The sequence below is a fragment of the Xiphias gladius genome, chromosome 5, assembly GCF_016859285.1.
Source record: "Xiphias gladius isolate SHS-SW01 ecotype Sanya breed wild chromosome 5, ASM1685928v1, whole genome shotgun sequence".
In the NCBI taxonomy this organism is placed as follows: Eukaryota; Metazoa; Chordata; class Actinopteri; order Istiophoriformes; family Xiphiidae; genus Xiphias; species Xiphias gladius.
In genome coordinates, this window is record NC_053404.1 from 18,337,227 (window position 1) to 18,351,869 (window position 14,643).

At 40.2% G+C, this 14,643-nt stretch overlaps 1 protein-coding gene across 1 annotated transcript in view; it reads right to left on the minus strand.

Annotated features, from left to right (window-relative positions):
* myo3a (myosin IIIA) overlaps positions 1–1,376 on the minus strand; it is a 54,212-nt gene extending 52,836 nt beyond the window's left edge. The window contains exon 1 of the mRNA XM_040127563.1: positions 1,341–1,376. Within this exon, the coding sequence (XP_039983497.1) occupies positions 1,341–1,342 (2 nt within the window). The 5' untranslated portion in view covers positions 1,343–1,376. The remainder of the gene's footprint in view (positions 1–1,340) is intronic.
* Positions 1,377–14,643: the final 13,267 nt, after the last annotated feature.

The following is a 14,643-nucleotide window of genomic DNA, read 5'->3' on the forward strand; positions in this document are numbered from 1 at the left end:
TGTGTATTTCTAGTTCAATCATACACTATATAGAAGTGTCACCATCTGTCACTCTGGAGGGTTGGTTGTGGAACTAATCTCAATGTATATCCAAGTGGTTTAAGTGGAGAATAATTCAGTGGTGGCTGGATAGTTGGGGGTTAAAGTTTGAGTTGTGTGACTTAAACTGTGAAAACAATGATGGCGGCCTGACTTTAATTGAGCTCTGAGATTTTAACAGTGTTAAAATGTGGAACAAATTGAAATATTAGCCGAACAAAAAGTCGTCACACTGTCAGTGGATAAAATTGAAAAACTCTTCTACCTCCCTCGGCGTGGAAATTCGGCCAATAAACATACTCTTGCCTCCCTCTACACTTGACAGCGCGGCAGTTGTATTAGTTGGGTCTGGGTTAGTGGAGGAAAAACTTTTGAAGTCAATTTCAAAGGCTGGTTTGAGCTCAAAGTGTGATGTTGCACTGTGTTCTTTTGCAACGTAGCAGACAACCAACTCTCAGCACCAGTCCTTGCTTGAAAGGACTCAACCATATCCCAAAAAGCCTGGGTGTGTAGTTATTTGTAGGGCTGATGTTGCATTATTATATTGCATTTAACACGCTGTGGATGGTTGCTGGATGCAGATAAATGATACTGAGAGATTAAACTGTTACGGTGGATGATGTTATGACTTTTTTGAATTAGGTCTGAGTCATGGCGAACTAAAAAAGGTCTATTTTCCGGGAAATTAAAAGGCTTAATTATCACTGATGCATATGATTTTGATAGTAAATGCAGAGTCTTAATGCAGTAGCTGTTAAAAAATAATCTGAATGATCACGGCTTTCAGTAATCAGGGGCTTTCTATAATTTCAGTTTAGTGTTTGTAATATGAACCTAGAAAATTGTCATTTTAATGACTGGCGTGAAGGTGCTAAATTGGGATTTTAAATCTCATTTACATATGTCTGATCACTGAGAACTGCAGAATCGAGTGTTTTGCCGTCCGTACATGTCTTGATTTCTGAAGAGAGGTGTGTGTTTCCTACTCTCAGAGCCAATCAAAGCAGAATAAAAAAAAAGACAAGGTAATACTATGAAAACACTGTTATGGAATGCAGTAATCGAAAGAAGAGGATTGTATCTTTGCGTGAAAATGAGCAAAACAAAGTTAGTCAGAGCCAACCAAATAAGCATTATAAAGGAAACACTGTTAAATCCCACACAAACACACCTTTCATAAATCCTTTCAAGATAAGGGGGGCTGTCTCTGCCTTCAACGTTTTGCATTCAAAACTGAACCTGTACAAACACCACCAAAACTAAAACCATTCTAAAAGCAGAAGAGATTAAAACAAACTTACATTGTTCTCTAAAACAGATGTAGGACATTTTTCAAAAACGATTAATCCATTCCTGTGCAAAAGGTTTAACATTGAAGCAGTGGCAGGCTAGCCTGGCCTGGCTGTGAGTGTGACCCACAGAGGAGGAGTTAACGTGAACTAATCTCACTAGCAATTCCGCTGCTCCGGGGCTGCCATTGGAAACCATCTCTAAGTGGTAGGAGATACGGTGGGATTAGCAGGAATTAGCCAGTGTTGCGGCATGAGCCTTTCCCCATATAGACGGCCATTCATATACAAAGGAAAGCTGGTTAGAGGTCCTAAGCGCACAGTGGTGCACAGGGCCATTCCTTTTTTTATTATCAGTGGTCACTTTATTTATGTTCGGGGAGGATTGGTACCCAGGGTGCTATATTAGATTCACTTCCCAGGAGTTACTTTATCTAAACTAGTCATGACCATTACGATGATTTGAGTCAGATTGACTGACTTACTGTGAATAAATCCCTCCAGAGCAAGATAAAACTGGCAAATGCAGACATTATTTTACAGAGATATTATCATTCATTGCCTATGCAGGGCAATTAGACTCCTATAAATGCATCCATGTGTACGTAATTGCACTTGTGTTTGCCTAATGTACAGTGCCTAAGTAACCTGCAGACATCCTCAATTATACAGCAGTGCCTCTGTGTGTGACAGCATGCTGTGACACATGAGACAGGAGGGCGAAACCTAAGGACTCGCATTGGACACCTCCAACAGTAGCAGAGACTGCAAGGAAATAACCCCTCAGAGGAGACAGTGTGTGCTTGTGTATGGGTCTGTATGCATGGGGTTATCTAACCTTGTGTACCCTGGAGCGCTGGCTGGCTGGCTGTCACTTTTAGTTAGTTGTATAGGGATGTGGTATTAACCACAGTCTTTGTGCGAGTGCACAAATAATGAACTGTGTGATGTATGTATAAGTGAGCACGTATCTGGTGCATGAACAGCTGCGCTACTGTGGTTACGAAAGAAGCAATACGGATTTTATAAATGTCAAAGACATTTCAGAGGTGAAAATGTTACACTGTTTACGTTGGAAAGTAAAGATAAAGAGGCCTAAGTGTAAATGTACTCTATGATCTGCTTCGTGTCTAAGCAGAGGTTTGACCACTTGAAGCTCTTCAAGGAAACGGACTATCCATTTGGCAAGAAAAGGGACACCTAGCCGGTCTAATCTGTGACGCTGATGAGTGGGTTAAAGTTTCGGCTTAACCTCGGCACAGCAAGACCGCTGGTCTACGAGCCAAGATAATCTGCTTCGCCGGACAGATCAGTCAGAAAGCACAATACTTTCACTTAATGAAAGTGCATTCGTTTTGTAAAAGAATACTGAGATGTACTGAGTGTGCCTTGATGTTTTTGCCAACGTGCAAACGCTAATTAAAGTATTACTATAGCTTTTATTGATAACATCATAAGAGCATGAAGAAGAAATTTGACAAAGATCACAGTCTACATTTTACAGTCTACCACATAAAAATCTTAAAAGGCAACTATATTAAAAAAGCAAAGCCAGTAAGGAGGCTAAGGTATTATTGCTGAGCAGCTAATGCTAACATAACCTTTTTACATACTTAACATACATGCCAGACCTCTTCACAGATTTAAAGTCTGGGAAATCATATCAACAACTAATTACTATTTCAGTATTTATCTTCACTGACCTTTGATAGCTGATGATGGGAGGGAACAGATCGACCAGAGACACACATGTACTGTATGGTACGGACAAAGCATAGATTTACACCCATGCACACACACACACACACACACACACACACACACACACACACACACACACACACACAGACTGTATGCACAGGTAAACACACACAGCTGCAGTGCGCTGGGCCACTCCCAGAGTTTGCAAATAAGAAACCCAAATTAAGTAGCTGTGTTTACATTTTGTTAAACCGAGGAAGCTAATACAAGAAACCCATTTTTAAGCCAACCAAAGAGAAATACACATAGTATTTAACTTTTTATTTGTTAGCATTAATAGCATATTTAGTGCAATAAAAAAGCAAAAGGTCATCATCATACTTACTCATTCTTACCCAGGCATGTAAATGCACTTATCAGTTGTGAATGATAGCATTAGCAGGAAAGGGAAAGGATGTTGTTCCAGTGTGCCCCAACCTCCTCTGCCATGTAATATACATCAGGAAAGAGGAACACAATATTGCAGAGCATACCAAAGTTATTTCGCTCAAGTAATCAGTTGAAATAATTAGTTTTAGCATGAGGACGACCGGTAGCCAATAGCCTATGAGACTGATAGCTTGTCTTCTCCAGTCTAATATTTGACACTATCAACAGGGGAGTGCATGGTCGACAGCGAGGAGCGAGTCAGGTGTAACAGGCCGTGACTGCGCTGGAGCGCTCGCAGCATCGTCTAGCAGTGTCCCATTACACAGGCAGCGCTGAGGGAAAGAGCTGAGTGAGAGTTCAGTTCAGAGACTGAAGGTACCTGAAACCTTCTTCAAATGAACTCAATTAGAGGGTGCATTTTCACATCAATAAACCATCACCATATAGGTACAATTATTGCAAAGAGACACAACAACAGCTGTAAAGATCAGCAGTAACTGACCAGCGGATCAGGTTTCATGGAAATCAGTTTTACTGCTTTATGGCACAAAACAAAGAAGACAGTGTTCTCCAGCACAAAATGAGCAATTTTTCAAGCAGTATAGTAACACTTTGTTATAAGGCAATTAATAAAATGTATAGGTTTTATAAATTGTAAATAATTGCTAATAATCATGAATTCATGTACTCATACTAACTAGAACAGGGTTAAGCCATTACTAAGAACATTTGGGTTGCCAATTTGGTTTGAGAAAAATCCCCCTTTGGTTGCTTTTTTATCGCTCTCAAGTTACACAGCTATTTTGTTTTATAAGCTTTCTAAGTCATTACTAAAGTCCACTTAGTGAGAACTTAGTCAGAACTTATTACTCTTGTGACAAAAAAAAAAAAATGGTAGCGATTTAAACTGCCTGTAAGTAGGTGAGCCAGCTTCCTACCCAGGATCCAGGACCTGTTTAACTTGCTAAGACATGAGCTCTCAGCATTATTCCGACTTGGGAGTGTTCATGCATTATTCCAAGGTGGTTAGCCCAGTGCTAACCAAATTAACAGCCTAAATTAGCTACTTTTTGTTGTGTTTCGTGTTTGCAGTAGTTTGCTACCAAGTGAAAAGAGAGGGGCTACAAGCAAACACTGTGTAGCTCCTATGAAATAAACCGAATGGATTGTATTAGTGTTGGTATTGGCTTTTATTTTGATGTAACTGCCAGCGTTGGTGCGTTTGCTGCCATTGGGCCAACAGTTTCTTGACAAGTCTGTAGTTCTTTTCACCAAGTGGGAAATATCATCAGGAATTCCTGATGTCGCTGAGGCTGAGTGTTGTAAAAAAAACCAAAACATTAATTAATTAATTACTAAAATTCATAATTTGAGGTAATTTCCCAACTTTTGTGGTGGTCGAGACAGTGAGGAACACATGACTTCAGTCAAATTTGTAACTGCATAGTAAGGTCAGATCCATTACCCTAATGTGCTTTCAACATGTAAAGCTGCAGACTTGATGGCTTATTAGAAATTACAAATCACATGACCCTTTTTTACAACCATCATACTATAATAAAGGCCAGTTCAGTGAAAAGCAGTTCGTCTTCTCATGTTAGGCATGTTTAGAGGAGATATGATCTCAATATTGAGAAACTCTGCCACCATGCTAATGATGTGTGACGCAGGTTATTATTTGTCTTTTAAATGTGTCCTTTGTTAACATTAATAACACCTTTGATTTGAAAATGCACACAACACTTTAAAACTTTGCCCAATTACATTTAACAACTTTAACAATTCTTCATGAAGTGGAAAAGTGAGATTTCATGCAGCTATGACTTACTCTGCAAATTCCTGATCCAGCTTAACCTGTCAGAAACTAATTGCAGTGAGGCTATGAATTTATCATATAGACTAACAGATGGCAGAGTGATTTTTTTCCTCTAATCACTCAGAGGCATGTATCCATCGGAGAGAGAAAAACATTTTGAATACATAAAAAGCTTGGAATGTTTGAAAGGGTTTTCAGCATCTAGAACCTCAGTGTTATAATGCCAGAGTCATTAGTGTACATGAAGAAGCCAAATCTACATACATTCTTAAAAGGCATCTTTATCCTCACTTTTTGCCTTCGGCCTCTTTTCGATCTTGATGTTTTGTGATTTGAACACTTTGTGTCCTTTATTTTTATACATTATACGTCATACTTCCTCCTTTGTATATTCTGTAAAGCACTTTGTAGCTGTATTGATAAGTGCTAAATAAAATATTAAGTTTGCTTGCTTGCTCTGCTTATCTTTAGAATAATAGGCGAAACCCATGTTTCATTGTCCTGCATTTTTCGAAATAACACATTTTTTTTGTGTCATAAACTAAAATAAAGGTCAGAATTTCCTTGGGTTTAAACCATGAATGCTCATTAGTTAATTATTATAACTTGAAAATGCTTGGAATTTCTCATGCTAGCCTAATGTTGAAGTGAACAAGATTGTTTTGAATGAATTGAATTTAAGAGCGTTAGAAAGCTGATGACTAATCTAATCACTACAAAAGTCTATTAGTGGTGTCCAGTCAGTCAGTCAGTCTGTTAGAGCCACCTTTCACAACTATGCTGCACCTGTACAATATAGTGGGACATGACCCCTTTTTGCAAGAAAGCATGTAATGGCAGGTCGAACTCATTTGTGTAGCTTCACGCTTGGAGGCCTCACATAGCTGAAAAATTGACGGCTGCTTCTTAGCTAAGAATAACAAATCCAAAGCTGCAGTCTTAAGTCTTAAGCCTCAATTTAAAAGAATTGAGAGTTGGATCAGACCTCAAATTCAGTTCTGAGTTCATGACTACGCCAAGATGTCTGGCTTGGTTTGTGGTTTTTAACATTACCAATTGAAGCTGAGCGCTGACTTTTAATCTTTCTTCCTTGTCTCCAAATACAATTATTACAGTTTTATCTTTTTTTAATTAAAGAAAACTCTGGCACATCCAATCATTGATTTGTTCAGTGATCTTACGCAGAGCTTGTATGGCATTATGGTACGCTGGTGATATGGTTATGTAAATTTGAGTGTCATCTGCATAATTATTGTAACATATTTTGTTGTTTTACATAATCTGAGCTAGTGGGAGCTTGTAAATATTGCACAGAATAGGCCCCAGAATGGAGCCTTGGGGAACTCCGCATGTAATTTGTTGTTTGCGCAGATGTGTAATTACCTATTGACACAAACTAGTCCCTGTCCTTTTAAGTGGGATTCAAACCAGTTTAGTACTGTGCCAGAAACTCCCACCCAGTTTTCCAGTCAGGCCAGTAATATGCTGTGGTTGACTGTGTCTATTGCAGCATTGAGATCCAGTAATAATAAGACTGAAATTCTGCCACTGTCTGTGTTTAAGTGGATATCATTGAAGACCTTAACAAGAGCAATCTCTGTGCTCTGGTCGAAATACTGCCTCGAGGACATCAAAACAGCTGTTTAGGGCCAAGTTGAAAAACAGCTTTTTCAGTGATTTTACTTGTAACTTGACATGAGCCTATGAATGTTTTTTAGCAATGTGTCTAGATTGTTCTTCTTTAAGTGGCTTGGTGACAGCAGTTTTCGGGGCCTGTGGGAACACACCTGATAGAAGAGATATGTTGACAATTTGTAGAATATCTGAGGCCATGCAGCTAGAAACATTTTTGCAAAAGCCTCTTGGCAGAGTATGAAGGCAGCAGGAGTATGATTTCAGATTTTGTATAATGTCCTTCCAGTTTTTCTGGTTGATAGGATCAAACTGTTTCATGCTACTTGAATTGATTTTAAGTGGACACGGGTGCAACACATATCCTGTGTGGGCACTGACTGCTTGTCTAATTTTATCAACATTGTCAGAGAAGGAGGCAAAGTCATTGCAGTCCCTGGTGGATAGAAGTTCAGAGGAAACTGACACAGGAGGGTTTGTTAGCCTGTAGACAGTAGCAAACAAGGCAAGAGCGTTATTATTGTTTAGCTCGAATATGTACAGCATTATGAATAAAGGGGGTGACCTGAAAACCAACAGATAAACCAAGTGCAAACTGTGGTCACAATTGATGTGCATACAGTATTTAGGTATTTCTGATATTTTGATCCTAAAAGATAAATAACAGCAATGATTTTAAGAAAATTCAATCAAGACAGCTGCAGTCATAGAGACAGACTGACTTGTGTTTTTACTACTTAGCGGAAGAAAGAAAGAGAAAAAGAAGAAGTAGGAAAAAAGTATAAGGAGGCTTCAAAGGGAAAAGAGGAGAATTAGAAGAATACCCCATAAAAACTCTCTGAAATGGTTGAGCAGAAGATATAATTTTTCATTTTTAAAAGAGGAAGAGTAGGCCGAGTGCCATAAAACATCATCATTTATTTGGTTTTGAGGCCCCTGGTTTTTTGCCAGTAATAAATCTTAGGCCCTTTGATGTCTCTGTCCATTACAAACACACTGTGAATCCTAGCTATGTCGTCACCCACCAATGATGACCCCCACACTCTGTGTCTGGGAGGGACCCAGCATGATCAAAATGCCGACTTAAGTGTGGCTCCCTCAAGCGCGTCCTCCAGGCTTGGACGACTGCAGCAAACCAAGCCCATTTCCTGCTCCGCTGCTTTACAAATGACTCCTGGAAGCTAAACCAAATCCGAGGATGGAGATGCACTGATGGTCGTAATAGCTGTATGATTAGAGCGGGCAAAGGTCCAGCTCAGTGTGAAGACCGGACACACTTCAAAGCCTTTGGACCAGTTTAAAGACAGAAAAATAAAAATGATGAAAGATGTCTATGCGAGGAACCCGTGAAGTAAAGGAGCTTTTATCAACTGCTGTTCATTGCCTTAAGTGCAAATTTTTTTATTTTAAACCTTTTTGTGATCTCTTTTGTGGTAAGCTGCCATTACTGTAGTGTTTCTGCTCTTTCAGTTCAGACTGAAACGTCTTAACAACTTTTGGATTGGTTGCCGTTTAATTTTGTATTTTGTCTCAACATCAACAAGATGGATTGGCACAAAATATTGTACGGATGTTCATGATTCCCAAATGATGTATCTTCACTTTGTGGATCCCTAGACATTTACCTACACCACCATCAACCAAGCCACAATTGAGTTCACAATTGTGGTTTTGAGTGAACAACTCTGGAACATTTCTTTTCTCGAAATTCCATTTAAAAACTCATGTTGCCTTCAGAATGAGTTTGTAACCCTTTAACATTTCGTCTCATGCCATCATCAGCTCAAAATTTCAATTTGTCCTCTGACTTTTTTACCTGACAATAACATCATCCACAGCTGTACTTTGTGTTAACTGCTTATCTAAGATAACAAACATGGCAAATATTACTTTCTAAACCAGCATGTAAGCATTGTTATTTTAAGCATGTTAGCATGCTACCATTAGCTTCCATTAGCATTTAGCTCAAAGCATGCCTGAGCTTTAATAGCCCGACGGAGCTGCTTGCATGGCTGTAGCCTTTTGTCTTGTTTTCATGCTACTTCTGGTGCTACTAGATTTCCTTCCTGCACATATCTTAGAAATAATTAAGACACTGGGTGGTTACAAAAAGCAAAGTTAAACACTTCATGAAATGGACGTATAGATTTAATCATCATTGTGTTGTATATAATTTTAAAACGTATATATTTATTATTATGAAAATGTCTTGCATCATTACATTACTAAAACCATTTTTTTCCAACATGGAAACAATGACACTGTCTCAAAGTAAAACAAGTTTAATGCACATGTCAGGGCTGTGCAAGAACTTCCAGATGAATATACCATCTTAACAAAAGTCAGTCTCTTTTTGCCTGATGCCACATATGAAATATCAGATGAGAACCCACGTGCGACACACAGCCAAACGTATGACGTCTTACATAAGCGGTTAATAGGCTTAATTTCCTGACAGGTAACCTACACACTGCTCTGCTTCACTCCGAGCCTCCCGCCCACCCATCAGCCTCGAGTCTCAACTCTGTGAAGCCTCGTTCTCTGTGACTGACACTGTACTGACTGGGTATCTCATCTTCTGAAGATGGCTGCGTGATCAAATAATCCTTTTCACACACTGCACAGAATTGAGCGTCCTTCTAGTTCGATTTGACGTGTGTGGTTATTTCAGCCTTTGTAGTTCATGCATGTTTTGACAGTGTCAGAAGGTAACATAAAAATGAATACAACTTTAATAAATGAAGAATATCCAGTGACTTTGCTGCTAGAAAACTGCATCTATCTCCATAATTATGACATAAGTTTGTTAAATCTTAAACAAGCAAATAAGAATTCAAATACACACAAACACATACTCATGCAATCTGACTGGGTGCACAAAAGCAGATTTCAGCTGCCTTTTGCAACTGCTTTATCATAGCTGCAAGGCTTTTGTATTTCCTTATGCATTCGCGAACGATGAAGGAATCCAAATGATTGTTTCGACTCCCATCCGAAGCTACTCGACACAATAACTAATCCATATTTAAATGTAAAGTTAGAATTTATTTAACAAAATGTCTTACCTGATATTAAAGAAGCTGTTTTTAGACATGTTTTCCGACCTCCGCCGACAGATAATTTGTGAAATGTTAGGATTCAGAACATTATAAGGGGTTGAGAGCAATTATGTTGTTGAAAATGAAGTGGCACTGGAATGACAAGCAAGTCACTCAGATTTGTCTCTTGTAGCCCACTCATGCACTGTTATTATAAATATGTCTGCATACTGTCATAAACTAAGTGCATTTTCTTGATTCAAACAGAGAGAATCAACATTTTATATGAAAACAAAAACTAGATTTGGGTTATAAAACTTTTTTTACACAGTGCAGAGCCCTTGCAGCTTGGTCAAAACAAAATGCCATGGCGATAAATCCAAGAATCAATTTTCTTAGTGAAACTGACTTTTACTTCACTTTCTTACTGCACAGAAAAAGAAAGATTAATACGTTTTTTTCTGACTGATTTAGCAGTGCAGCTTTTTCTGAAGTCCTTCAGGCCAAAACGGGCCATTTTTCGAAAGGGCATAAATATTTGCATGATATGCTGTTAACGTGAATGCTTTTGACAATATTCCTGACATACTAGTCTGAAGGACAAGCAACATGAAGGTTGATTGATTATTGATTGACACAGTCTCGCACTCTTTGTGTGTGTGTGTGTGCACATGTGGGAATCGATATCAGCCTCCTGTCTCTTCTGACACCATCAGCGCTCCGCCAAGCGCACCCTGCTGTTTCCTGCTTGACAATTACAAGGTTCATTCTGGTCTGAATGATTTCACTGAGGTTGAATTTATTTCTTATTTTCCTTTTCGTATCCTGCAACCCTCAGTTTTGAGGTCATATGTATGTAAATATCTTGAATCTCTTGTGTATTCAGACGGACCTACACGGGCTGTTGACAGTTCATGCAAATCCTTCGATTCAAACACCCATTCTTGTCTGCCTATTTTGTATACTGCTGCTAACACAAATCTTACAAACAATATGACAGTATGACATTGTCCCCTTCTGTACTAATCACTTGGCGATATTCTTAAGCGTTGAGTGGAATAATGGCGCAGTGTCAGACACAATCAGGCAAAATCAGAGATCACTTCAAGGAGATTCAAGCAGGGACGTCCTGATTGTTGATGCCTCCGTGCTGCAGCGCAGTGGATGGCTGGCTGGGTCCGCAATACCCGAGTTGACTCCGTCTGTGAAGACTGATTGAATAAGGCTACTGATGAGGCTATTGTGGCCGTAGGTACGTGGTGGGAATGCCTGACAGGCCCGTGGCTGGCATGAATGACCGGCTGCCATTGTAGCAAACCACTGGGCCGTGACTTCCCCAGCTGTGGTATATAGAATATCATGAGCCACTTAAATGAGTATTGGGCTTGTGCAGTTGATAGAAAGATCATTAGGATATCATTGGCACGACCATATACATGCACAAAGCTCCATTTTCGGCCAACCTTTTTTCAGCTGACCCGACAACCTTGCTCATTATAACGTTTCTGCGAGTATTTTGGGCCACTTTACTGCTGCGTTGGTAGAGGAGCGAACATCCTTCGTGTTCTCTTCCGTCTTTGTTTCTCTGTCATTTGTGCAGAGGACAACGCAGTGTGAAGCTTGCACTTTGTTGATTATTTAAGCTGTGTAAAGTCAAAAATGCCTTGAGGGGGAACTCGAAAAAAAATAAATGTTTGTCAGCAACATAGCTAATCTAACTGTGGAAACACAGGAGTATCTTAGGAGCTTTGCTTTGCATGTGATGTTAATGAATTTGTTGCGGGTTGTGTGACGTGGGTCGGATGAATGACAGTGTATTTATAGCAGCCTTTGATATACAAAAATTCAATTCTCAGTTAGATCTTCATAATCGCAGATCTCTCAACTGGGCTTCTTTGAGACACGTGTACCCTCCACTCTGCACATGTTAATTTGACCGGCTCAAGGGAAGTGACATTCACTTTGTGGTTCACCGTTTGTGTTCTATAAATGTATAAAGCCCATGAATAGCTGTGTTTACAATGAAGAAACTTTAAATACGATTTTTTTATTTCAGTTAATTACTCTCAGATTTTAATGAATTTATAAACCTGGCAGAGTTTTTGCTTTTTTTTTTTTTTTCTTTCAACAAAATATGAACAAGACTAAGACTACAGCTATCACCAGGCACAGTGGTGCTTTGAGCTAAATGCTAACATGAATATCTGTAGCAAAGTCCATGGCAAACCCGTCCAACAGTTGTTGAAATGTTTCTGTCTGGGCCAGTCGACAGACCGACCAACCCCCAAGGCCGCGTCGCTAATGTGGCTAAACTCTTCCCAGCACTGGCGTTGCAGTAAGTAAATAGGTACAATAAACACATAAGGTACAAAGTGAACAACAAACGGCTCTTTTACCATTTCTGCCCACTCCTCTGCCATCCCACATGAGTACAATCAGCAGGGTTCGTGACATGATGCTAAGTACTCTCAATAGTGACTCATCCTCAAAACAGAGTTTGTCCTCTTCCCCAGTGGAGACGAGTTGTATAACTTGGCGATGGGAATGCCCTCTGCCGCTCTTCTGTATTCATTTCCCCTTCCCCTGATTTTGTGAGCATTTTTGTCTGTTTGTGTGTGCGTGCTTGCGTTTCGCCATCCCCGGAAGTCCTAGTAAAAGTATACTTGACTTATTAGGAGCGACAGCCTCCTAACAAAACTAAATCTGGTGTTTTCAGGGGCTTAGACAAATGCCAGTAAAACATACACTTACTGCAAAAGGAAACAAGTTTTACTTTGAGTTTTCCTTGCCTCATCTTATTTCGTAGTGCTGGAATTCCCAGATGGCGCAAACATATTGAATTTAGGATTTGGCCGAATCTGCTTCTGGTCCATATGGCCCCAGACAAGCTTTTCCGTGTTCAGCAGCGCTGGCAGCTTTATTTGAGATTCACAGCCATAAAAACGCCCAACTCTCATGCTGTCATCTCACACGTGGCCATACCGAAAAAAATCAGCCATAATACCACAGAATACAAAACAATGCGCGTTTCTTATGTCTTCAGGATCTCAACACATGTCATGCCATCGTGTGAAACAATGGAGGAACCTGCAATGTGTGAAAACAACAGACCGATCAATTGGGAAACCCAGCACTGTGTAATTAACAGCTGCTAACATAATAGAGGTCACGTAGGAGAGAATAGACAGAAAAGCCCAGTTTCCCCCTAATCTGACAGAATCCCTGCCTCCCGAAAGACAAAGAAAGGACAAGACGAGACCAGGGCTATCAGATCCTTTGCAGAGGCCGTGTGTGGCATGAAATCACCATCATACTGTAAAACCTCTCTCTCCCCAAGCTCAGGCTTCTTTTAGTTACTTTCACTTTTTTTCTTTTTTTCTTTTTTTTCCATCAACCATGCTAGAGAGGACCCACAGGACTGTGACTGAATCACCCGAATCAAACAATACTCAAAGACATCAGGAAATACACGCCACCGCTGAGATCATGCCCACTCATAAATACTCGGGCGTTTCGGGCCACAATGAAACGTGGCCGACAAAATCCAAATCTCGTCTGGTTATCAGCAAATATTCAGAAACATATTGTGATGCATTTACATTCTGACTTGTGTGTCTGACCGGATCCAGTCCCCTTCAAATGATTTTTTTTTTTTTTTTTTTTTTTCGTGTCAAAGATGTCTGGTTTGTCCTGCGTCACTGGGTCGAATAACCAATAGGATTTGAGGGTGGGGTTGGGGTTCCTTCATGCTGTCAACTTGCGTATTCTTCTACGTCACATCTCCTCTGTGTCCAAATGATGCATCATGAACGTAGCTGTCCCCAGTTTGCAGGTTCCTGGGTGAGAAAATGGCCATATATATACAGATGGCTGCCTGTGCACTTCTGTAGTCAGATAGATTAGATTATTTTATTTCATTTTTTACTGGTTACCTTTCGTCTTTGTAGTTTGTGTCAGAAAATACTGTAAGTTCATAAAATGACCCCTGCTGTTTGCGCGACCTGTATACTACCACAAAATATGTACAATGTACAGTTGGTCAGATACTTAAAAAAAAACCTTTTTAGACCATATAGACCACATCCATTTATCATGTTGTGCTCTTTCATCTCCCATGAGGCTCTAATGTCAGTCTGAGGACACCTGGGGGGGTACAAACCAAAAAAACAGTCAGTGCCGCTGACCCTGAAAATAGAGGTCGTACCAGATTTACATATTTCCCTCAGTGCAAAGAGACAAGACCACGGAGGTGCTGTACACAGAGACAGATCAGCTTTAGTGTAGCAGTTCGGAGTAAGATGATTGGATCGGACTTGAATATTTGATTGTAAATGTCAGTAAATGTTGTGGCTGAGTGCAGCCATCTTGTTCCTCCAGGAGTGAAATCACACTCCTGGCAAATCATGACTATGGCAGCATGATGTCCCCACCCCGCCTCCACCCCCAGTGGCTATATATCGAAAGGGGCTGCCTGTGCCTGAATGTGCTCAGTATGAGGGGGGAGATGGGGTTTGCTTTATAGGGTCCCGTTCGCTGGATTCCCCCAGAATACATTATGCCCCCCTCCACGCTTTTAAGCTTGCGAGACTATTATCCAGCAGCCCGCACTAAGTTCTTATCGCTGGCAGCCAGATGGAGGGCGAGCCAGCCATACCTCAAGACTTGTTGATCAAGCAGCGCTGGCGGACGGGCTGTCATT